The following is a 24,169-nucleotide window of genomic DNA, read 5'->3' on the forward strand; positions in this document are numbered from 1 at the left end:
TCAAACCGAAACTGATTAAGAGTATTTATCTATGAACCCGAGATTTTACATTCGACCGCTTTCCTTTCTCTCTATCCCTTAAACCAAAATTCTTGCCCTTGATGACATTTATCGGTAAGTAGAAATGAGAAATAAAAGTCATCGTCAACATATTGAATATAATGACAGAGCAGCAATTTCCATCATTAAAAGAACCGCAAGTAGCTTATGAAATGTCTCCAATTTCATCAAACAACTTGCCCATGTGATTCAACCAAACATATATACCTTCTTGTCTCAAGGAAATTGATTGCCTTCACACGTACGCAAACATGGGCTGTTGGGCTTCCAGCTCTTCCATTTCTTTCATCAACAATCACAAGGCATGTACACAACCATAGAATCTTCAACTGATGTTTTGTTCTTGTGTTCCAAATTACGTGGTTTCAAAGTTCATGGTCAAATGGTCTAGGATTCAATAGGGTATTAAACAGTGGTTCTAAAATTACGTAACTTTGGACACACACACCATTAGGAATTCCATGTGCAACACATCTGTCAATGAACTAGTTTTGTATCGATAACATGTCGCTACATTTATTATTAAGAAAAATTTAGTTATACTCAATGAAAGGTAAAATATTAAGGATATAATCAATGGGCTAGTTTTGTTTTAGACTTAGTCAATTGTATTTGAATTTTTCTCAGGTTAAGGTCAATGGTGATTACCATGTGCTTTTGGGTATGTTTAATTTGAATTTGAACTGACGTTTATGATTTTTTTTTTTTTTAAAGTTTATGAAAATTATGAATTTTTCTCATCAATGGATATGTCTTTTTTATGAATTTGTTTAATTACTTGGTTTCATTGCTGTTTGATATGAAAAGTCTTTGGGATTATTGTCATGTGTAATTCTTGAGGAACTGAAACCAAAGATGTTCTAGTTGCAGTTGGCTTGAGTATTGCATGCTCCAAATTAAATAGATTTATCTTTGTTTAGATGCATGGTACTTGATGGTGAGTTTTATAGGTTTTTTTTTTTTTTTTCTCTTGATGGTGTAGCGATACCTTGGCGTATGAAATATGACTTATGTCATTATTTCTCGCCCTTCTTCTTGAAAGTTGGGTTTGATTTCACAACCTTGGCAGTCTTCAAGGTTTGGGCCTTTGGAGTGTTCTTCTTCATGATTTGATTTTTGACACAGGTGTTCGAATTGAATCAAACCCACGAACATAGTTCTTGGAAATATCATTTTGTTTATTCACCTTATGTGCGGTACCACTACCATGGTGTATTTGCAAAGAGAAGGTTGTTTGCTTTGTGGTGAACATAATATTCTAGGTGAAGCACTCAAGCGTTTCTTTTCAATCTTTCTGCGTGTAGATTTAAACGATCCGTCGTAGATTTACTTTTAACCAGATTCAGACAACAAAAGAAATATATATATATATATATATATATATATATTAACCATTACAAATTAAAGCCCGCTCTATTTCTGCAAATAAAGAATGGTCATCACCTTTCACAAACAAGTGTACCCATTCCTCCCAAACACCACCAATGTTCCTTTCTATAAATTCAAACCCACTCTCCACCTAACACAATCCCATCAAAACCTTAATCACTCTCGTACTCATTTCCATAGCACCACCAACAACAATGGATGCCTCATCTTCCTCCACTTTCTTTACCTATTCCAGCGTAACCCAAGCCCCCTTCTCAGTCTCCTAACAAGAGTTTGTCATTTTTCACAACATTGACCACAAGCTCTTCTCTCGCCTCGACTTTGCCCTATGCAGTAACCCAGCTGAGTCTCCCTAGCTCATGGCCCTGTGGATGTGGCTCGAACACGCTACCAAGAAGTACAACTTTGTGCACAAATTATGTGTCACTTTACCCGACACCCTTCTAAATGGCATTGCGGACGAGTCTGTCGTGGCCTTGAACTGCATTCAACATGACGACTTCCATGTCGGCATCACTAATCGCAACCAAGGCATTCCCCTACTCAATGCCTTAACCAAAACTGGCCCCATGTTGTTGTCGGATCAGCTGCGCCAACATTGATTCAACTGCATCCTCAACTTGTGATACTTGTAAGTGCACGAATCGTTCGGTAGTATAGGATATGTAAGTGCGAAGTCAATCCCACGAGGATTGATGATATATTGATTCAATTCGATTCCATGTACAAAACTGAAATGGAAACCAGATTTAAATATGATTGTGGAAAGTACAAGGATTGAAAACAAGAGAGAGAAAATAACTAACTCAAGCAAATCAGTTAACAAGTTCAATTCAAATTCACGGATTGATTCTAACTAAAGTATGATTAAGCCATGGTGTCTACTCCTAACCTTATATTTATAATTCCCTAAGTTGATCATCTGTTGTCGAACCTAAATTAAGCATTAGATTTCCATTATGCATAGAAGAATGTTTTAAACAACCAAGCATGCATTTAATTCCTGTTGTCTAATGTCCATACATACTCTTCCTATCCATAGTTCAATTCGAATTAAAGCATATGGTGTATACTCTTAATTCCAATCAAGATAGCCAACATACAAGTTTTAATTGGTAATCAATCATTCAAACAAGCATATTAACTTATAAGCATAATGAATAAGAATAAGAACCGTAATTGAAACTTGGAAACTAATCAAACTTGAAAACTAATCAAACTTGAAAACTTAAAATAAGAAATTACATTACAATGAAAAATAAAGTACAATTGAGAAAAACGTAAAGGAAAATTTAGAAAAATGGTTTTGTTACAACAATTAAGAACTTAAAAGTAAAACTAAGAGAATTTGAAGGAGAGAAGGGAGAGGAGCTCTAGAGACATGTTTGAGAGCTCCCCCTTTTGGGGTGTTTGTAAACCTGGGGAACCTCACTATTTATAGGCCTAAGGGAAGTAAAAATCTGAAACAATACCCATTTCACCAACTTTACCTAACTTCCCCACCAAAAACAATTAGCTCATGCATATGTACATTACAATTCATTGCAGTCTGATTGTAGGCTTGTTTTGGGCTTGTTCTTTCATTGATAAAATTCTAGCAAAATATGGGTCTTGAAACTTTTTGTCTTATCTTTCCAACCTTATATTTACTCGAGCTCAAGAAAAAATCGGATAGACCTTCAAATGTCATTGTTGGCATAGTAACGCATATGCTGTCGAATTTCACATTAAGTTGCCAAAACTTGCATAACTTCCTCTAGAATACTCGGAATCATGAACCCTAAAATGCTATAGAAACTAGACTTCCACATCTTTCCAATGATGTATGGCTCATTATCTTGTTATTCCTGATCATGTACAGTCCAATCCTTGAAGTTGACTGATCCGCAGACACAGTTTTGAGCTAACTTGACTCCAAAATGCATTAAATGAGTCCTAAAGCTTAATACACTGAAACAAACACAAAAGAGATTAAAAGCACAAGTTTAACTCAAAACATAACGAAATCATAAGTTAGAATGGTATAAAATGATATGTAATTATGCACTAATCACACCACCCTCTAATTCTTCCACCAAAACTGCCTCGGCATCCTTCGGGGCGTCACCAAGTTGTTCAACGAGGTTTGCATGAGAGCCTTTGATGACTTGTTCCCTAAACCACAACCAAACCCGGCTAAACAAATGATGTTGAATGCCGACATGTTTCGTCCTTATAATCCATCATTTCACAATATTGCGGCCATCACCTATTACATGGTCGGGGCATCGAAAATGGGACCTTTTCCAAATCGAAGAATGTATGGTGAGGATGTGAATAATAATCCACCATCTCTATGGCCTTATCAGCATATTCATTTTCTGGTCAGGACTGCGACGGGGGGGATTCTGCCCTAGACTACCTGCGTGGTGTTTTTGATCCCTATGATCTTACTGCTCAGTGTCAGATTTTGAATGAGAAGATGGGGAACGTTTTGAGCCGTTTGAATCTAAATGATGATCAACATGAGGCAGAGGATGTGTCTGCTGATGAGAGGACTATTTTCTTGACATTTTCTAAGGGTTATCCCATTTCTGAAGTTGAAGTTAGAGAGTTCTTCTCTAGGTTTATATAACACCTTTTCTTTTTCTTTTTTTTGTATGTTAATTCTTTTATATAATTATAAATTAAAATTGTTTTTTGTTTTGTTTCGTGGACAGGAAATTTGGAGACTTTATTGATGGTGTCTTTATGCAAGAAGTGCCTGCTGAGAAGCAACCATTGTATGCCCATCTTGTGGTTCGATCTACTTCCTCCATTCCAATTATTCTTAAAGGGAAAAACAAAGCCAAATTCTTCATCAATGGGAAGCATGTTCAGGCAAGGAAATACGTGTGTAAATCAAAATCACCAGGAGATCCGAGTTCACTTGCAACTTCAATTTAAGTAATTGGTTTTGGCTTTAAGAGTCTTTCGTTCTGTAAAAATGAAGTTGAGTGAGTCTGAGTGTTGTACGTACCCACAATTATATATTGTATCCCAGATGATGAATAATTTTGTATCTCTCAAGCAGTATTGTCAATTTGAAGCATTAAAAGTTATACATTTTGGTTTTGATACTTGAAAAACTTGGCACAAATTAAATAGTACACAAAATTCACCACTCCAATCACAGCTGACATCCAAAATACATTATCTAGACGCCCTTGATTTATATTATTCGGTAACCACCCCGTTGTCTGCTTTACCAAATGGGTGATTGCAGTGCTGAGATAAAACCCAATTCCAATCAGCAATGACATCATAGCCGTGGAAGTACTTTTCAGAGATTTTGGAAATTGTTCATAGTACAATGCAACTTGTCCAGGGAACTGGAATGCCTCACCAATTCCCATAACCGACATTGGTGCCACGAGCCATAGGGCTGACATGGGAACCACTGTCCCGGGCTGATTTGTGAGGTGATGTGCTCTTACCACTCCTAATCGTCCCCTTTCGAGTAGAGCTGACCCGACCAATCCAACAATGTTGATCACATGACCAATCCCTACTCGTTGGAGGGGTCTTAACTTGTGTAGTATAAAGCGATCAACTATGAAAATGGAGATGGCTGTGGCTAAGAGGTTGAAAACTGGGAATGAACCAGCAGGGATTCTGAAGTGTGGGCCAAGGTGCCTGTCCATAGATAGGGCTTGGAGTACAACGAGGCTACTAGAAATAGCTATTGTAATGCTTAAACAGATGCCAGTAGACCATAGTGGCATGATTTTGATAAGGGTTTTAAGGTCTTCCACTTCTTTGACAGTGCACAACTGCCATGATTTTGTATATGAGCCATTAAATTGCTTGTCTTTTTCGGTTTTCAGTGCTGCACGATTCAAGAATCTGCATAAAAATGTTGCACGCGAATTATGGGTGAATAATGCAACTTCTTGTATTACATAGAGGGAAGAGTACTAATGCATACTATTGTGATGTACGTAACCATGGAAACAATATTCTCATGCGCACGTGGACTACTGACTCTAACAATAGATTTTTAAATGCAAGTGATTTTCAAACAAGATGCAATAACGTATCTCAAACTAATTAGACTATATATATATACATATGTGTGTGTGTAATTAGACTCTAATTAACTATATAATTATGATCATAAGCATACCTGAAAGATTTAGTTGGGACTGTATTGTCAGCAAAAACCTCATCTGCATAAAAGTAGTCCGAGTCTCTTGAAATTGCCAATGATATCTTCATTTTCCAAATCGATGCAACCAAAACTCGTGCTATGCTCATGAAGGGGCTACCCATTGGTTTAACTTGCCTGTAAAATCGCTTCCCCAACAAAAACACCAGTATCCCAATAGCATTTGCAATGAAGCAAATCCCAAACCCTAATCCCCATCCCACGTTGTCCTCGACATAGATGATGGCGGTGGAGCTGATGAGATTAGCAACATACAAGGCCATGAAATACCAATTGAAGAAAACCCCTTGGTCCTTGGGGTTTTTAAATTGGTCAGCTCCCATGGTTGCAATTGTGAAGCTAGTTCCTCCAAGCCCTAGTGAAGCTAGGGCTAATGCTCCATAGAGGACTGAGTATTGAAAGTTTGATGGACCTTCACATGTGAGTGAGCCAGGTGGACATGATGAAGGCCTCAAGGAATGCATTGTAGCTATTAGGGTTAACATGGTCATACCCTGATGAAGGTTCAAGATGATGATCAATATATGATATTGACGTGTCATTTTATTATTTGTGCACTGTCTATTCTTTACTACCATATTATTCTATAATCTCTCACGGTATATGTAATTATGCAACTAAAAGATTTTCTTTTGCCACAACCATTCATATAAAGGTACATCATTATAAACTCACAAAGTAACAAGGGAAATATATTCTTACCCTCCGCAAAAAAGTGTCACTATTCAAGTAATTTGGTTCTTTTGATTCATCATGACAAAAATGAATAATATATATCATGAACTATGGTGACACTTGCGTCATAAAAAATCATTACGACAAAAAATGTCCCTGAAATAAAATCAATAAAGACAAGCACATACAATCTTTTGCACACACTAAAAAATCTTTATGACTTGTGATTAAGAAAAAAGCTTCTTCTTGTAGCACAAAATAAACTAAAAAATTGTTATGATGTATGATTAAGAAAAAAACATCTCACAAACAAACGTGTGAAGAGACTAGTAATTCATGATTAGGCAGACTAGTATTGAGAAATAATATAGTAACTTAATTATATAAATTACCAGTAGAGAAAGGAAGGAAAAAATGACGACGACAGAAAAAGATCCCAAGAAGGAATCGGCAATGAAGGCTCCGACAATGGGGATGAGATTGTTGGTGCCAAAGATGATGTTAGTGATCTGTGTTGCGCTTATGCTCTTCACATTGAATTTTGTTATCAGAAATACTATCAAGTTGGACCCCCACCCGCCACCTGCTATCGACAGACCCAACATACTTCCTGATAGTGTGCATCATTTCATCATCAAATTCATTAACCCATTCAAAACACATAATAATGAAAAATGTTCTTTTGTCAGACTGTCTAACGAAATTAAAAAAAACTAATCGAGCGAGAAATTAAGGGAGAGACCTGTAACGAAGGGGAAGGTTATCCAGCCTCCTCGTTTAGGATGATCCTCTCCATCTTCACTAAATGTTTCAACTTCTTCTACTTCTTTGGGTTTGGACTCCATTCTCTCTCTCTCTCTTCAAATGTTACATATATGCTCTTCACATGTTGCATATATATATAGTGTGGATTAATATTTTAGAATGTAATTTTGATTAATTAGTCCACCCACTTAGTATAAAACTCACTTACGTACAAAAATTGTGGAACCCCACGGAGAGACATATACCGACTCCTTTCCACAAATTGTAGACACAGCACCTAAAGTTAGCCACGAAATGGGCAAAAATTGTTGTATTACCGATCATGTTTCTCTCACTCTGTTTGTTTATGCAAAAAAGGTAACGGTAGGTAAAGTCTAAACTAAACTAAACGCATATTCATAGTCATAGTGGTTTGGTTTATAAAAAGAAATGCATATATACTAGTCCATCAATCTGACATCATTTGTGCACAAGCTACGCTATGTGAGGTTTATACGCTAACCCTGCTGCACACATTTGTTATTTTTCTTCCAAAAAGCCAATGATCCATGTTTTTAATTTGGCACATTTGCCTTGCGGCCAATGATCCATGTTTATAATATTTTATCGGTCGCATTGCACCAAAAGAAAAGAGAAACAACGAATCTAATGCTAGATTGTGGACTTGTCTGAAAGAGGAATGAGTCCCTATAGGTAAGGAGCCAAATATATTTCAATTTGTGATGCAGAATCTCTTTAATTAACAGAAATGTGTCACTAGTTGTAGCAGTGTGTCCTCTTCCTTGCATCCGAGTTAGAATTCGCTAATATCTTATCAGTCTCCCAACTAAAATTCGCCCTCTCTGTTAGGGGTGGGCATGGTTCGGTTTGGACCGGTTTTTGCCTCAAATTAGAACCGATCCGGTACTATTCATCCGGTTTGGTTCGGTTCGGTTTTAATAAAAAAAAATTCAAAAACTGTCCAGTTCGATTTGAACCGGTTTCGGTCCGGTTTCGGTTTCGGTTCGGTTTTGAACCGGATTATAAAAAAAAATTAATTTTTTTTTAATAAAATTCTCAACTAAAATATTATTATTTTACTTGAAAATTAACAAATTATTAAATTTCATATAAAAAATAAATATTAAAGTGAGAAAAGAGAGATATTTTGACATTGAACTTGAATAAATATTAGGTTTTTTTTAGTGAAATTAAAAATATAGCATTAAATATAAATATATATTGAAATTATATATTTTTTTAGTTTTACCGGTTCGGTTCGGCTTGGTTCGGTTCTTGAAGACATGGAACCGGATCCGGAACCGGTCCAAACGGGTCCGGTTCGGTTTTTGACCGTTTTTTGACTTTTTGGTCAACTCGGTTTTTTTCCGGTTTGGTTCGGTACGGTTCGGCTCGGATTTCCGGTTCGCCGGTTTGAGTGCCCACCCCTACTCTCTGTCACAACGTTTGACCACAAGCTCTTTTCGCACCTCATATTTGCCCTGGGCTGTGACCCGGGCGAGTCTACCAAAGTCATGATCCTGTGGATGTGGCTTGAGCATGTGCCCAAGGAGTACAACTTTGTGCACAAAAATGCGTGACTCTCCGCCTTGAACTACATTCAAAAGGAGGACTTTCATGTTTACACCACCAACCGCAACTAGGACATTCTCCATTCCACGTTCTATATTAAAATTGGATTTTTTTTTTTTTTTTTGGTGGATATGAAATTTGGGGACTTCATTGATGGTGTCTTTATGCAAGAAGTGCCTACTGAGGAGCAACCTCTGTACACCCTTCTTGTGGTTCATTCTGCTTCCCCCATTCCAATTGTTCTTAACGGAAAAAGCAAGGCCAATTTCCATCAATGGGAAGCATGTTTGGGCAACGCAATACGTGCGTAAATCATAATCACCATGAGAACCAAGTTCACCAAGGACTGGAGCAACTCCAGTTTAAGTAATTTATTTTGGCTTTTAAGAGTATTATTCTTTGTTTTCTAAAAATGAAGTGAATTAATCTGAGAGAGTTTGTACCTACAGTGTTATAAGTTCCTAGATGATTAATAAATTTTGCACCTCTCAAGCAAATATATTGTAATTTTGAAGCATGAAGTTATACATTTTGGTTTTGATACTTGAAAAACTTGGCACAAATTAAATAGTACACAAAATTCACCACTCCAATCACAGCCAGCATCCAAAACACATTATCCAGCCGCCCTTGATTTATATCATTTGGTAACCACCCTGTTGTCCGGTCTACCAAATCCGTGATTGCAGTGCTGAGATAATACCCAATTCCAATCAACAATGAGCTCATAGCCGTGGAAGTACTTTTCAGAGGTTTTGGAAATTCTTCATAGTAAAGTGCAACTTGTCCAGGGAAATGGAATGCCTCACCAATTCCTACAACCGACAGCGGTGCCACGAGCCATAGGGCTGACATGGGCACCACCGTCCCGGGCTGATTTGTGAGGTTATGTGCTCTTACCACTTCTAATCGTCTCCTTTCGATTAGGGCTGATCCAACCAGTGCAACAATATTGATCACGTGACCAACTCCTATTCGTTGGAGGGGTCTTAATTTGTGTAGTGGTCTTAATTTGTGTAGTATGAAGCGATCAACTATGAAAATGGAGGTGGTTGTGGCTAAGAGGTTGAAAACTAAGAATGAACCAGCAGGGATTGTGAAATGTGGGCCAAGGTGCCTGTCCATAGTTAGGGCTTGGAGTATAGTGAGGCTACTAGAAATACCTATTGGAGTGCTTAGAAAGATGCCAGTAGACCATAGTGGCATGATTTTGATTAGGGTTTTCAGGTCTTTCACTTCTTTGACAGTGCACAACTTCCATGTTTTTTCATATGAGCCATCAAATTGCTTGTCTTCTTCGGTTTTTAGAGCTGCACGATTCAAGAATCTGCATGAATATAGTGTGTTATTTTATATATACACAAAATATGGGTGAAATGCAACTTCTTGTATTACATGGGGAGAGAGAGTACAAATACATATTATTATAATGTACGTAATCATCAAAACAATATTCTTACGTGCACTTGGACGACTGACTCTAATAAGGCTGTCAATACTATTGCTTAATTTATGAACTACACAATTTTAAATGAATGGTAGTTAAACTATACATTTATCAACAATTTACAATATCATTTTCCATTTACACAAAGTACGTACAAATATCTGAAATTAATTTTTGTACTGGATGCATTTTTCTTTTGAAGGTAAGTACAATTATTTGTTATTAACTTTGACTGAACCTTTAAATTCAGTCAACATAGAAGAGTAAAAAATAAACTGACGTACCTCAAATAAATCAAAAATTAGATTGACATGGATTTGATAACCTATATCTCCCAGTTACGTATTCCATTTAAATGAGAAATTTTTGGATGTGACTGAATCAATCGACCCATATACCCCATACCTGAAAGGTTTAGTTGGAACTGTATTGTCAACCAAAGCCCCATCTCCATAAAAGTAGTCCGAGTCTCTTGAAGCAGCCAATGATATCTTCATTTTCCAAACTGATGCAACCAAAACTCGTGCTATGCTCATGAAGGGGCTACCCTTTGGTTTAACCTGCCTGTAAAATCGTTTCCCCAACAAAAACACCAATAACCCAATAACATTTGCAATGAAGCAAATCCCAAACCCTAATCCCCATCCCACGTTGTCCTGCACATATAGATGATGGCGGTGAAGCTGATGACGTTGGCAACATACAGGGCCATGAAATACCAATTGAAGAAAACCCCTTGGTCGTGGGGCTTTCTAAACTGGTCAGCTCCCATGGTTGCAATTGTAAAGCGAGTTCCTCCAAGCCCTAGGGAAGCTAGGGTTAATGCTGCGTAGAGGACTGAGTATTGAAACTTCGATGGACCTTCACATGTAAGTGAGCCAGGTGGACATGATGAAGGCCTCAAGGAATGTATTGTAGCTATGAGGGTTAACATGATCATGCCCTGATCAAGGTTAATGGGATGATCAATATATCATGTTATTATTGATGCACTTTATATGTCAATTTTTATATGTCACCCTTTTTGGTCACCCATTCCCTATTATTTTAGATAGTGGACAGCAAAATCGTAACAAGGGAAATATATATTCCCACCCCTAAAAAAAAGAGTAATGATCTTTAGACATACAAGATAGACCACATTAGCTGACTACCTTATATGGCAGCTGATGTGGTTATGCTATTTTCATTAATGAATACTGCATATACACACGCATACCAATATCTCAAAAGAGAGAGTATTGAGTATTGCCAGTAGAGAAAATATTAATTACCAGCAGAGAAATGAAGGAAAAAATGGAGACGACAGAGAAAGACCCCAAGAAGGAATCGGCAACGAAGGCTCCAGCAATGGGGAAGAGATTGTTTGTACCAAGGATGATGTTATTGATCTGCGTTGCGCTTATGCTCTTCACGTTGAATTTTGTTATCAGAAATACTGTCAAGTTCGATGCCCACCCGCCAGCTGCTACGGACAGACCCAGCACACTTCCTGAGTGTTCATCATTTCATCATCAAATTCATTAATTTATTCAAAACACACACATATATAACAATACTAACGAAAAAAATTACTAATCGAGCGAGAGATGAAGGGAGAGAGACCCGAAATGAAGGGGAAGGTTTTCCAGCCTCCTCGTTGAGGATGATCCTCTGCATCTTCACTGCATGTTTCAACTTCTTCTACTTCTTTGCGTTTGGCCTCCATTCTCTCTCTCTCTCCCTCTCTCTCTCTCCCTCTCTCTCTCTCTCTCTCTCTCTCTTCAAAAGTTACATAATACATATATAGAAGGGTCCATGTGGATTAATGTGTATAATTTTGATTAATTAGTCCACCCACTCTTAACTCCCATGAATATTCTTGTCCTTATTGTCTAGGTTTGCTTGCCCTCTTAGTATAAAACTCACTTAGGTACAAAAATTGTGGAACCCTACAGAGAGACATATATACCTACTTCATCAAATGTAGACATAGCACCTACAAATTTAGCCACTAAATAAAACTAACTATATAAAACCTCCATGGTTAGCAGGATAATGTTATATAATTCATCACGTTTCTCTCACTCTGTTTATTTATGCAAAAAGGTAAAGTCGCATATTCATACTGGTATATTTTTTAAGAAAATGTATATGTATATGTACATGTATCATCCATCAGTCTGACATCATTTGTGCACAAGCTACGCTATGTGAGGTTTATAGCCGAACACTGCTACACACATTTTTTTTAGTGAGGAAAACATAATTATAGCAAACAAAAGCCTCTAGGACATGCAGCGCAGGCCCTGCAAGGTCGAAGAAAAAAGGAATAAAACAGCTTAACGGCAGGCTATGCTTCCACAACTGAGATGGGGAAAACCGATGACCCAAGGAAGCCAGAGAATCAGCAGTGAAATTCGCCTCTCTCAAGATTTTAATTTGGCACATTTGCCTTTCGGCCTTATTTCTTTTATTATTATAACGATAATTGATTATATTTAGTATGTTTTGACTGACGCATGGCACCAAAAGAAAAAAGAGACGAGGAATCTAGAAGGAGCTCGACTGTGGTGGACTAGACTATTCAAAGTGCGCACACACAGCGTCCAATTCTGTACTGCAATAGTTGGGAGCACTTTAATCTGTCGCCGACAATGTCTTCAGATTGATCTGTCAATTTGATTACAGGTAAGGAGCATGTATACTGAAGTAGCATAAGGGGACTAGGTAAATTGGTTAGGGGAGTAAGTCCGGTTTCTTGCACTCAAGTTTAAATCCATTATTTCATAACATGAAGAGCACTTCCACTCCTCCATTTTTACCAAAGGGGGCTTAGGCTCCAAAAACAACCCCCACAAAGGAAAAGTTACCGTAGTAAGAAGTGGGCACACGAAGCTAGACAAGTCAGAAGGCAAGACTTACATGAGCTACTGTCTGAGCGAGCTGACGTCAACATGATGTCAACGGCCAATTTAAATACCAAAAAATTCAAATTTTTTTATATATAAATACCTAGTCATGTTCCTCATTTCTCACACCAAAATCCATACAAAATTCTCTCCTCATATCTCATGTAAATAGTGGTTGCTTTTGGGTTGCCATAGTAATGAGTAGGAATGCATCAAAAAATTTATGGGGCAATCACTATTCACATGGATAGTGTTTGTCCTTATTGGCAATTATCCTTTGCCATGGCACAATGGGATGGAAGTGCTCTAAATCAGAGTACCTTGAATCACGGGAACTTCTACTTTTTGGTTGACAACCTTTAGAACATTACCCTGTCAAGAAAATAGAATAAAAATCTCTAGCCAGTTGCCACTCTCTCAACCTAATTCAAAGGATGTTTAGAAAGTGTTTTCGATGGGGCCAAACACGTTTTTCACATGCTTCAAACAATGTGTGTTGCATTTAGTTGAAGTAGATAAAAGAACTTATTGAGTTTTAGAGTGCTTAAAGCAGATTCAATTGAATGTTTTACATGTTTCACATGTGTTTCACATGAAACAGCTGCACAAGGAAACTATTTGCTGAGTGGAAGCTTTTCCAAGCTCGATGAGAATATTTACAAACTTGACACAACGAAGATAACATTCAATGATCATCAAATTATAAGATCAACTTAATTACATAAATTGAACTGGTATGTATTAGAAGTGTAAGCTGCAGCAGCAAAATTGAAGGGAACAGTAAAATATACAAAGACCAGGGCATTCAATAAGGGCATGTTTGACCTCACGGGTCACTGATCATTAGTGCTAAAGCGTAGCAAGTGCCGATCGGTGGACAATGTCATACAGAGAGAGAAGAATTTCGGCACCTATCAGCGCAATGATGAGCCATTCCAAAAAATCGGACTTCCTATTTTGAAGAATTTCCTGAAGAAAGCGAATGTTGTGCTGCAAAGAAGAACAAAACAATGTCGCCACCACATCAAACATTAGCTGAAAAGCAGTTCTCCATATTTAGTAACCAGTATTGAGCAATAAAATGTTTCTTGTACCTCCACAAACTTCAACTTAAAATCAAGACTTGCAAATCTCTGAGTTAACTCAAATTCATCTCTGAGATACTCCCATATCTGGGCATATTTGGCATCCTTCCAGGCAATGTCTGATCTGTAAAATCAATTTCATGAGTTAGACTAAACATGCACGGAAATATCTTAAAAGAGTGAAAAACTGAATCTTGAAATCACTGTTGCTCAATGCGATTTGATAGAGCTGAGTGGTAATAAGAACCTCAAAGAAACATCACACAGAGAAAACAGTTGGTTCCCGGATGGACGGTCTGAACCACAACTTAACAAATATAAGCCATAGAGTATTTATGGAATTGCACACCACAAGTTTAAATCATATATTAATAGAATTTTCTATTATATAGTCAGAAAAAACATAAAATAACAGATCATAACAATATTTGATATTGCAACTCCCAATGCCTCAAAAGACAACTAACAGCTGGAATATGGTAGCATCTGAAATTTCAAATAACAATCTTGGACACAATCTTTTAAGAAAAAAATTCATCTCCGACAAAGCTTTCTACACAAGCCCCATTACAAAATAGGGCCATAGCACAGTATCGAGAAATAAAATTTCCGGATAAATGAACACTTCTAAGATCAACACTTTCTTCCTATATCGACTCACAAAAGAACAGGGGAAAGATGTTTTTTTGTCTTTTCTCACTCACTTTTCCAGCCAATCGCAATCATACATACAGATAACTACTTCCATGCTATGGAGGATCAATGCAATCCAAAAACAAGTTTCAGATTAATAACTATAATATTGAATTTAAAATCATTACCTCTCAAAAAGTCCGAGCTTAAGAATCACATCAGCAAGATTAGAATTTGCCTTTCCCACTAACTGAAATAGTTTTTTCCTCTTCATTTTAAACTTTCCCGTAGTTTCCATTTCACGATTAATGTCAGTAAATTCTGCAACCATTCCATCAACCTAATCAAAGAAACAAAGTACTGAGGATCAATCATCAAGTTATATTTTCACAAAGTTGAACCTCCAAAGCTTATGCGAAGCGTACCTGGCGCACATAGTAATCAAGAGCAATACTTTGACCAAGAACACTACCAATAGTACGGATTCCATCAACATTCAAGTACTGCAACATTATGTAATCCAATCCACCTTCCATCCAAGTGTGCAAAGCTGGCTTCTCCCTCACCTCATACTCTATGATTTCATAACACAATAAAGTTCAGATTTGAAAACTTTCCCAAAAATGTAACCCTCGCCCATTGGAGCAACAACCATGAAGCAGAAAACAAAAGATATGCCACTGCAACATTAAAAAATAATGAAGGTAATGGTCTAGCAGTATTGATTTCACTTGAAAACATCAACAATTGAAAAGGGTAGATGCTTTGATCTGCAGCAAGCTACTCATGCCGGACATACATATAGGTGGGGTACAGTAAATAATCATCAAGACAGATATGAACATATCTTCTACCCTCCCAAAATTTGTCTAATAGTAGGTAACATTACAAACTTCAAGTTATTCTAATATCAATAAAATCAATTTATCTATGAACAGTTATGCTCTTTCATATTATATGAATAAAGAATAACTCATGTGAAATGTTTACAGAACAGAAATATTATGAATCCAAATAATTTAAGTAATGGAGAATTGATGAACTGCATCGTTAAACAGATATATTTGATATATAGGGTCTCACCATCCTTTCTCATTTCAGGTAGCAATCCTGATGCATGTTTTTCCACGATTTTCAAATACCCATCGATCTCGTGTTCACGAACATTAAACAAGACAATGGAGCCATACTGAAAAACTACCATGTAGCAACAGTCACTCCCACTTAAACTAAGACCCAAACCCTGAAACAGAGAAAGCATTCAACTTATTGTATCATTTGCAGGCAGATAACGAACATTTGTGTAAATTGCAGGAAAGCAATAGAAGCAGGCCACTATGGAAGAAATCAGCTTAAAAAGTTACCATATTATATTATTATCCACTCTGTGGTAAAGGTATCATGATCCTTTTCTTTGCAAAACTAAAATCACTGCAAACCAAGAAAACATGGTAAACTTACATTGTTAGAATCGGACGGCTCGCCGAACCTAAACACAACGTAATTAGTCATACGCGATGTTGGTGGGATAAAATTCAGCCTGTTCTGTTCCACTAAGCTTCTCAAATCCACACTATTACATGTAAAATAAAAATAAAACTAGAAACCATTAATAAACCAAAAGAAATTAAAATCATCCACTCATCATAAACAATATGAACACCTAATCAGTGCAATTATTTGTCTTTACATTTCCCCAAACATTTTCGGGGACATTTTCAAAACAAATTTACTAAATTTAAAAAATAAAAGCTAAAAACAAACCTGGTAGAGAAGAAGTAGGCTCTAACAGGGATAGAGGGCTTAGCATTTTCGTCCACCGTCGCTTTGTGGCCATCGCCGACCTCCGAGCACGAGACCGGCTCGTTCCACTCCAATGTGTCTGCATGCGGGACAGATGAAACGCAGCGTACGACAAGGACGTTGAAATTGGAGCCGATTTGGGGTTGGCTTCTGAGACCTGGAATCGAGGAACACCAAGACGTGGTGATTGAGTGGAGGTTTAGGGTTTTGGAAATGGAAGGATTTTGAGGATGGGGTAAGGTTAGGATTGTACGGACGGAGAGGAGAGGCGTAGGCGAAGAAGATGAAGACGAAGAAAGAGAAGAGAGAGAGGGAAAGAGACGGGTGGCCTTGAGGTGGGCGTCTATGGCACGCCGCATTTTTGGTTTGGGCTTTGGGAGAAGACGACTGAGTTCTCACTGAGTCACTGATAGCTACGCGGGGATTATCGAGTGGCAATTTTAACTACAAATTTTCTACATAGGAAAATCTTCTGACCTTATTTATTTCCCTATTTCAAGAATTACAAATTAGTTTAAATGAAATATAAATTGAAGAGTTTTGTAAGCCAATATTATGATTGACAATTGAATTTTTTTTTTTTTTGGGTTCAAATTGGCAATCATAATATTGGCTTTTATATTCGAAATATGATAGGAAGAATAATTCAATTGTCAATCATAATAATATTGGCTTTTATGAATCAACTAATTTTTGGTCTAATCGTATTTTCTTTATTCAATATTAAAAGAGGTTCTAAATTTGACTCCATGTATTCATTACTAACCAAAAAAATTAACAAATTGAGAACGTAAAACCCTTAGTACGTTTATTATTTGTGTTAACTTGTTGGTTTCGTATCAAATTTGATGTGCTAAGAATGTGAAACTCCATGTAGGTTTATTGTTCATGTAAAATAAAATTTGCATCTTAAGGCGTTAACTTCGTATTAAATTTAAGTCATATTATGTAGGGGTGTGCAAGATCCAATCCAATCCTCCTAAATCGACTAATTCAATTCAATACAATTCAATTTTAATTGGTTTCGATAATTTGGCGGATTGAATTAGATCCCTAATTTTCAAAACCGACATGATTGGATCAGATGACGGATTTACTTGTGAGGATACAATCCAATCCAATTCAATATAGTTAATTTCATGCTTATTTGTTGGAATTATGTTTAATATATTATAAAATTAAAATAATTTTCTCTAACATTTCTTTTATATTTTACATTTACGTCTATTAAAATGTTTGATTATAGAGTAATGCTACTCTTACCCCATTTGTATACTACATTCTCATACCACCTTATGTGGCAGATGAAGTGGACAACCACATCAATTAAAAAGTGTCAATAAATCATATAAAATAAAATAAAAATGTTAAATTCTTTTAATTGATGTGGTTGTCCACCTCATCTGCCATATAAGGTGGTATAGGAATGTGGTAAAAGTAGCATTATTCTTTGATGATATTAAACTTAACGATAAATGTTTCAAATTTCATTATTATTGTTTTTCATTATGAAAACTGATTATCCAATCCAATCCAATTCAATATCAATTGGATCGGATCAAATTAGATTGGATAAATTATAATACAATCTATATTGAATCAGATGCAAATTGGTGAAATTGTATTGGCTTCGAATCGATATACACCCCAAATGTTGTGCAATATTGAGGCTACTACGAAGTATTTACTCATGGGTGGGGCAAGCCTTTCTATTCTGGTTCACGATTTCTCTTGGCTATACGGTTCATCCGGGGGAGAGATCCGGGAATAGCGACATGAACTAAATGTCATGTCCAAGCTAAGGAACTCACTCCGAATAGTCCTAACAAATGATGATTTGACAAAGGTGGAGTGTTAGAGTATTTCTATTGATCAGTCATGTCATATAAGCCCGAGTTAGACATCCAATTGCTTCGATTAGAGACGAGGAAGGGCATAATAAGCGATGAAATACTTCGGGGAGTTAAAAATAAGCGTAGATCCGGAGATTCCGAATAGGTTAACCATAGTCAGATTACAAGTTGGGGGTCTTGGAGGTAGGTTGACGGGCTAGGACTAACTTTCCTTTGGTGGGCTTATTAGCCGGCCTTAGCCAGGAGCCAACCTATGCTCTATGCCCCTAGTGTTATTGTGGTGTTTTGCAATTCATTGCCCCAACAAGAAAAATTGTCCCGTCCTTGGAAAAAATATAGGTAGCGTTGTTATAAAAACTAAGGGGTCCAGCTTAGTCGAGAGCAGGTACCACAATGGTGGTCTCCCTCTTTTTCCCTACTTGACATCCAGATTCGAAACCCCAAGGGGTTTCTTTCCTCCCAACGTAACCCGAAAAAAAGAAAGAGTCTTGTTTTGCAGACCAATGATCTCAAGTTCGAATCAAATCCCACCTTGACAATGGGTGTATGAGAAAACTACCTTCCCCAATATCGTTTGTATCAAAAGAAGGCACACAACATACCTAGAGACTTCTTATTTTTCCTTCATCCGTTAGGTTACTACAAGTCAAATAAAGTTAGGTTGATTCGGGTATGGGTTGAAGGTTGAGTGAGCATCAGCATCTACTACCATCTTTCTTCTCTCTATCATGCAACTTAGATGGCTTGAAGTTGAACCAACGCCACATATTAACAAAATGAATAATTCAAGTTTTTTGTCACAACTGAGTATTTCAGACACGGGCACAGGAGAAAAAATTATTGTGTATGACTTGTGGCATGTCACGTAGTGTATCGAATCCACATGATAATTCACGCGAACAATGTGCTTTGCATACATTAATGTATTTCCACTGTGCAATTGCAAATATAAGAACCCTTTTACTTGATTGACAAAGCCTCATTTGGATACTGAAGCTCATATACAACAGTTACAAGGGAAATGTTACAGAGCTAATATATAGCAATCTATGTTTGATAATATGAGACAACATACAAAACGAAAACATCTCTGCACATTACAGACTATTGTGTCTTAGTCAAGTTCTGCACACCTAGCCTTTCAAAAGCACAATTACATGGTGGATGGGGTAGGAAAAGGAAGGGGGCCGACGTTGTAGGAGGCAGAAGCACTGCCTTGGAGGTTTGGTGGAAAATAATTAGCTGCTGGAGGAGCTGTAGAAGCCATAGAAGATGGGAATCCTGATGATGCTGCAATAGAAAACACTTGCACTGGGCTAACACTGTGGCTGTTTCCATGAACTTGCCATGCCAAGTTTGTATATCTCGGTGAAGAAACAGCTTGGGCTCCGTTGTGATCTGAATCCATTTCCTGCAAGCAAAAGTTTATTCAACATCATTAATTTTCTGTACAGATCTGAAATGAATAGATTGAAACTTTGGATCAATATCCATCAAGTGAGGTGCTTCCTATAGTTTCATGGTTCTGCAAGAATGCAATGCAAAGGAAATTCAATCTAGTGATGACAAGGAGGGGGTTCAAAATTATCTTACCAAATCTGTTAAAGTTGAAAAATTACTACTACTCTGTACTTTTTAATCAGAGGACAATGGAAATTACTGTGTTTCATTGCAGAAGCAACAGCAGTAATTGGCATGCATATATAAATTACAGTTTCTAAACTTCTAGAAGCTAGAATTAATTACCATTCATCTATCTCCAAAACAAAACAAACAATTTGGTGCTGAAAAAGATGAGAAGTAAAAGTACCTCATATTTTTGTAAGAAACCTGGATACATCCCAGAATATAAGGCAGGATGCTTGGCTACCATTGTTAGAACATGAGGGGTTTGCCCCACAGCTGCAGAAGCAGCAGAGCCATTAACCTGCAGAAGAGGAAACCTATTAATTATCAACAGCTAGGAGGCTAAAGTTACAAAAGGGCTGCTGACAATAGCCACATGCATTCAAAAATATCTAAACAAAATGAAAATGACATGCATATAAACCTACAAAAAAACACATACAAAAATTACTAAAATTAGGAAACGAAAACACACCATTGGCCTCTCTTTGTAACGAAATTGAAAATCCCCCAGATTGCCATTGCCCTTTTGACCAGAAGAAGGCTGAGAAATCCCAAGGCTGAGATCAAGGTTATGGCCACTGCCTGCATTCACAGCAAAACCAAATTCATTGCATTCCATGAGTGGCTGGTGGGGGCTTGTTTTGTCATCTTGTACGTAAGACACAAAACCAATATGAGAAAACAGACATGGGTTTCATTTAGTACCTTCAATGCTTGCATCTAAAACCACCTCCCCTTCATAGATGCTAGGGTCAACAAAGTTGGTAACTGCTGCTGCTTCTCTTCCTGTGTTGTATTTGATGCCCTCCTTCTCAAAGACCCTGAAATTCAGCAAAATCAAATACACATTTATATCAGATTTTTTTTTTTTTAAAGCCATAAATTCAGCTGAAAGATAGCTTCAGTTAAAGGGGGCTTTGGTTCTCACTTTTTCTCAGGAAATTGTGCCATCCTAGCTTCCCATCTACCACCAGCACCACCACATTTGGGCAGAGCTACACCTCTATATTTTGAGTTCCCACGTGAGGCTCCGGTGCTTTGGCGACGAAGCACGTGCACAAATTCTTCTTTATTCAGATGCCCCAGCTGCAAATTTAGTAAGCAATGTAAAATTAATCCAAACCCCACCAAAAAAAAAAAAAATTCATGTAGTTAACCAGTCATTAAACATAGGCACATTCTATGTACCTGTTTCATATCTTCCTCATAATCGCCTAAAGTAAAATTGATATCAGCATCAACTCCCCTAAACTTGATTGCAGCCCGATCGTATGCTCTGAAATCATTAAATTAAACCCAATTTAGCAAAAAACTAAACAAACCATAAACCAACCAAATATGTTCTTCACAGAAAGGAAAATATGCACTCACCTAGCTGCAGAATGAGCAGTATCAAATCCACCTACAACAAAACCAAGCAAAACCCAATTCAATTTAGATCCAAGACCACAAAACCATGAATTTAATTTGCTCAAAAAATCATGTTATGATCATCTGCTCACCTAAATATACCTGCTTCCCACAATCCCTACACACCAGAAAAGAAACGAAATTTATTAAACAAGATTAACCGTTTAACTAATGATGATCAATCTAGTCATTGCTCACAAGAACACACCATATATGCGATTCCCACCGCCCTGTTCTCCGGTAAAACGTGACGCCGCGGTACTGAGAGCTCCGAGATCTAGGCCCCCTTCTGCTTTTCCGAGGCTGCGGTTTTTTCTGTTGCATAATTCTCAGCTCGGCCTGAGCTTGGCCACCAGACTCAGCAAACGACAAGTTCAGCCACTGAGGCCTTGCCGTCGACGACGCCGAAGACAATCCCAACCCACACTCTGCCTCGTTGCCTCCTCCGCCGTCTCCGGTCACCGGAAAAAGCGACCTTGTCACGAATTGTAGAGATGGGTTTTGGTCTTTGGCCCCACCGTAATAGGTAGTGTTGCAGAGACCGTCTTTGTCTTTCTTCAAGATATCAAAGACGAAAGATGAGGTAGTGTTGTTAGTTGAATCTTCCTCGCCGGCATTGCTCGGAGTCGGAGCTTCTTCGGCATTGACAACGGAGGAGTTTGAGGTCCCGGAGTCTTCCATTTGGGTCCTTGAGCCCTGTGGAAGCTCCTCGACCTCCATATCTTTTGTCTTCTCATAATCAAAGCTGGCATCACTGGTGAGGGTGATGTTAACATTAAGATCCAACATAATTTCTGTGTTCTTTTAGCTCTGTTTCAGAAGAAGAAAAAAAATGTAGCTATTGATTTTGGGAGCAGGGTTGCTTTTGCATTAGCTGGCTTAGAATCTTTGATGCCAAGAACCCAGTTGCACAACCCAATTTTGATTCAAGAAAATCAAACCAACATGGAAAAATGAAGTAAATTTTGCTCGGGAGAATGAGAAAGAGAGAGAGAGAGAAGCAATTAGTGGTTTGATGAGAGGCTGGGAGAGCTAGCTAGATAGCTATATGGGCATAAGAAACTGGTTGAGGAAAAACTCTTTCAAGGGGATAAAAAGAAAGAGATGGGGGACGTGTTAGCTAGCTGTGTGAAGGAAGAGAACAGTTACACACTTGGAATGGGTGTTGCACTTTGCATATTATATTATTATTTGTCTATTTATTTATTTATACCATTTTGGTTTTTCTCTCTTGTTATATCATTTTCCACCTCCATAATTATTGAAAGGAGTCAAAGCAAATTTAAGGAAGTTAAAAAGTAAACTCTCCTCCCCCAGTCGATTTTATTGGTATGAATGTTAATGTGCATCAAGGCAGATCAAATCAGGTAGGTTTGATTACTACTTCAACAGTGAAGTGACTTGACCTAACCTAAAAAGCACCACAAGAGGAATAGCATAAAGGTACCGGATTATTCATACATATATTTTCATATAATATTTATAGAAAAAATGTACCGGATAAAATCTTTACGTTCGTATACTATAAAGACGAATCATTGTTCGAGTTGATTCTATCATTAATGTATGACTTACATTTACATTCTGACAGTATGATTCTACCTAACAATACAAGTTCATGAAAGAAAATTACTCTCTATATCTATAAATTTCACTTCAAACATATGAAACGTGAGATTTTTTTGCATGAATAATTCTTTTTGTAGTGACGTTTTTGACTGAATTATTAACGCAATCTCATAATTTTTCAAAAAAAGAAAAAGAGGTTGGCATGATTCATGCTTAAGACAACGGATTAGATCAAAGGATTGATGTTTCTTTCTTTTCCGAAAAGGGACATGCACTAGAAAATGAATTTGATTTATGAATGATTTAAAATGAATCTTAGCAATCCATTTTAGTGCCTTGTACAAAATTTGGAATCACATTAATTTTTGGCATTGTAAATGGTCAAGTGATGTCATTTTCACTCACCACCATCGTCCAATCCAAATACAGCAAAATGTTTGTTGGAATTTTGGGATTTTTTGTGTCTTATAATTTATAAATCAATTGATACAATAACATCTTTACAATTTCAATTCTCTCATTCAAATATCTGCATGTTATTATCGTGCGGATGTCATTGTAAACAGGAAAGAAAATAGAGATGAATAGTAAAAAATACATAGTATATGCACGATAATAAAGTCCCAATATCCACATAGAAAATTATATGTATATAGTGTGTGCATCCAACATAGCGCACTACGCCCAATTCACAGACAAATTTCTTGTCCAAGAAAAAGAAAAGAATGATTGAACTTAGAACAAACAAATATTGTGTAACCAAAGTAATTAAACAAACCTAGATCTGTGTTGTAGAAAGAGCCATCCAAAATTAGAAAGCTTTGCATGAATATTTTTGTACTTGATTGTTTTTTAGATTGCAACGTTAGAAAAGGGCAGGCAATTTCCCCTTTCCTAAAACAGGAAAAGTCGCAGGTTTGACTTTCAACAGTTTTTGGACGGTCACACAGACAAGTCGGCATATGTGAATTCTCACGCAAAGATCAAATTACAGCAATATTCATATATCCGTGGGGACCACGAGCTACGCGGCTACATGTGACTGGCTGAAAACCTCTCCAAAAGGATGGACGGAGGTATCAGAGTATTGGTGCCAAAAATAATAGGCGACTTGACAATATATATATCATTAACCAACCATAGGTCCATAGGTCCATAGGTGTACACTTTATTTGGAGGACCACTATTTTTTAATATTTGTT

General features: G+C 37.2%; 3 protein-coding genes and 1 pseudogene across 3 annotated transcripts; all 4 read right to left on the bottom strand.

Moving 5' to 3' along the window:
* On the bottom strand, positions 4,473-7,155 carry LOC18787413 (protein NRT1/ PTR FAMILY 2.3). The gene is made up of 4 exons (XM_020557422.1): positions 7,053-7,155; positions 6,703-6,920; positions 5,594-6,129; positions 4,473-5,313 (listed from the first exon to the last, which is right to left on the bottom strand). Exons 1-4 carry the CDS (start codon positions 7,153-7,155, stop codon positions 4,527-4,529), a joined length of 1,644 nt encoding a protein of 547 aa, XP_020413011.1. The 3' UTR covers positions 4,473-4,526.
* LOC18787268 lies at positions 9,157-12,030 on the bottom strand (annotated as a pseudogene).
* Positions 13,641-16,961, bottom strand: LOC18785974. Its single transcript, XM_007218777.2, has 7 exons — positions 16,468-16,961; positions 16,165-16,276; positions 15,787-15,946; positions 15,129-15,277; positions 14,892-15,043; positions 14,080-14,194; positions 13,641-13,975 (listed from the first exon to the last, which is right to left on the bottom strand). Exons 1-7 carry the CDS (start codon positions 16,863-16,865, stop codon positions 13,835-13,837), a joined length of 1,227 nt encoding a protein of 408 aa, XP_007218839.2. The 5' UTR covers positions 16,866-16,961; the 3' UTR covers positions 13,641-13,834.
* On the bottom strand, positions 19,254-22,570 carry LOC18785397 (AP2-like ethylene-responsive transcription factor TOE3). Its single transcript, XM_007220804.2, has 9 exons — positions 21,607-22,570; positions 21,491-21,516; positions 21,360-21,390; positions 21,177-21,264; positions 20,917-21,074; positions 20,694-20,809; positions 20,461-20,570; positions 20,170-20,286; positions 19,254-19,770 (listed from the first exon to the last, which is right to left on the bottom strand). Exons 1-9 carry the CDS (start codon positions 22,185-22,187, stop codon positions 19,513-19,515), a joined length of 1,485 nt encoding a protein of 494 aa, XP_007220866.1. The 5' UTR covers positions 22,188-22,570; the 3' UTR covers positions 19,254-19,512.

This window comes from Prunus persica, chromosome G2, assembly GCF_000346465.2.
Source record: "Prunus persica cultivar Lovell chromosome G2, Prunus_persica_NCBIv2, whole genome shotgun sequence".
Classification (NCBI taxonomy): Eukaryota; Viridiplantae; Streptophyta; class Magnoliopsida; order Rosales; family Rosaceae; genus Prunus; species Prunus persica.

Bases quoted from the DNA above. Each gene is read 5' to 3' on its own strand.
- LOC18785974 (XM_007218777.2), bottom strand. From the start codon at position 16,865: ATGCGGCGTGCCATAGACGCCCACCTCAAGGCCACCCGTCTCTTTCCC. The intron at 15,278-15,786 runs GTGAGACCCTAT...ATGAAATCATAG, and splicing joins ACCTGAAATGAGAAAGGATG to AGTATGAGGTGAGGGAGAAG. The intron at 13,976-14,079 runs GTACAAGAAACA...TCTTCTTTGCAG, and splicing joins TTAAGTTGAAGTTTGTGGAG to CACAACATTCGCTTTCTTCA.
- LOC18785397 (XM_007220804.2), bottom strand. From the start codon at position 22,187: ATGTTGGATCTTAATGTTAACATCACCCTCACCAGTGATGCCAGCTTT. The intron at 21,265-21,359 runs GTGAGTGCATAT...TAATGATTTCAG, and splicing joins ACTGCTCATTCTGCAGCTAG to AGCATACGATCGGGCTGCAA. The intron at 19,771-20,169 runs GTACTTTTACTT...TTTTGCTTGCAG, and splicing joins GTTTCTTACAAAAATATGAG to GAAATGGATTCAGATCACAA.
- LOC18787413 (XM_020557422.1), bottom strand. From the start codon at position 7,155: ATGGAGTCCAAACCCAAAGAAGTAGAAGAAGTTGAAACATTTAGTGAA. The intron at 6,130-6,702 runs GTAATTTATATA...AACCTTCATCAG, and splicing joins TTTCCTTCCTTTCTCTACTG to GGTATGACCATGTTAACCCT. The intron at 5,314-5,593 runs GTATGCTTATGA...ATTTTTATGCAG, and splicing joins GTCCCAACTAAATCTTTCAG to ATTCTTGAATCGTGCAGCAC.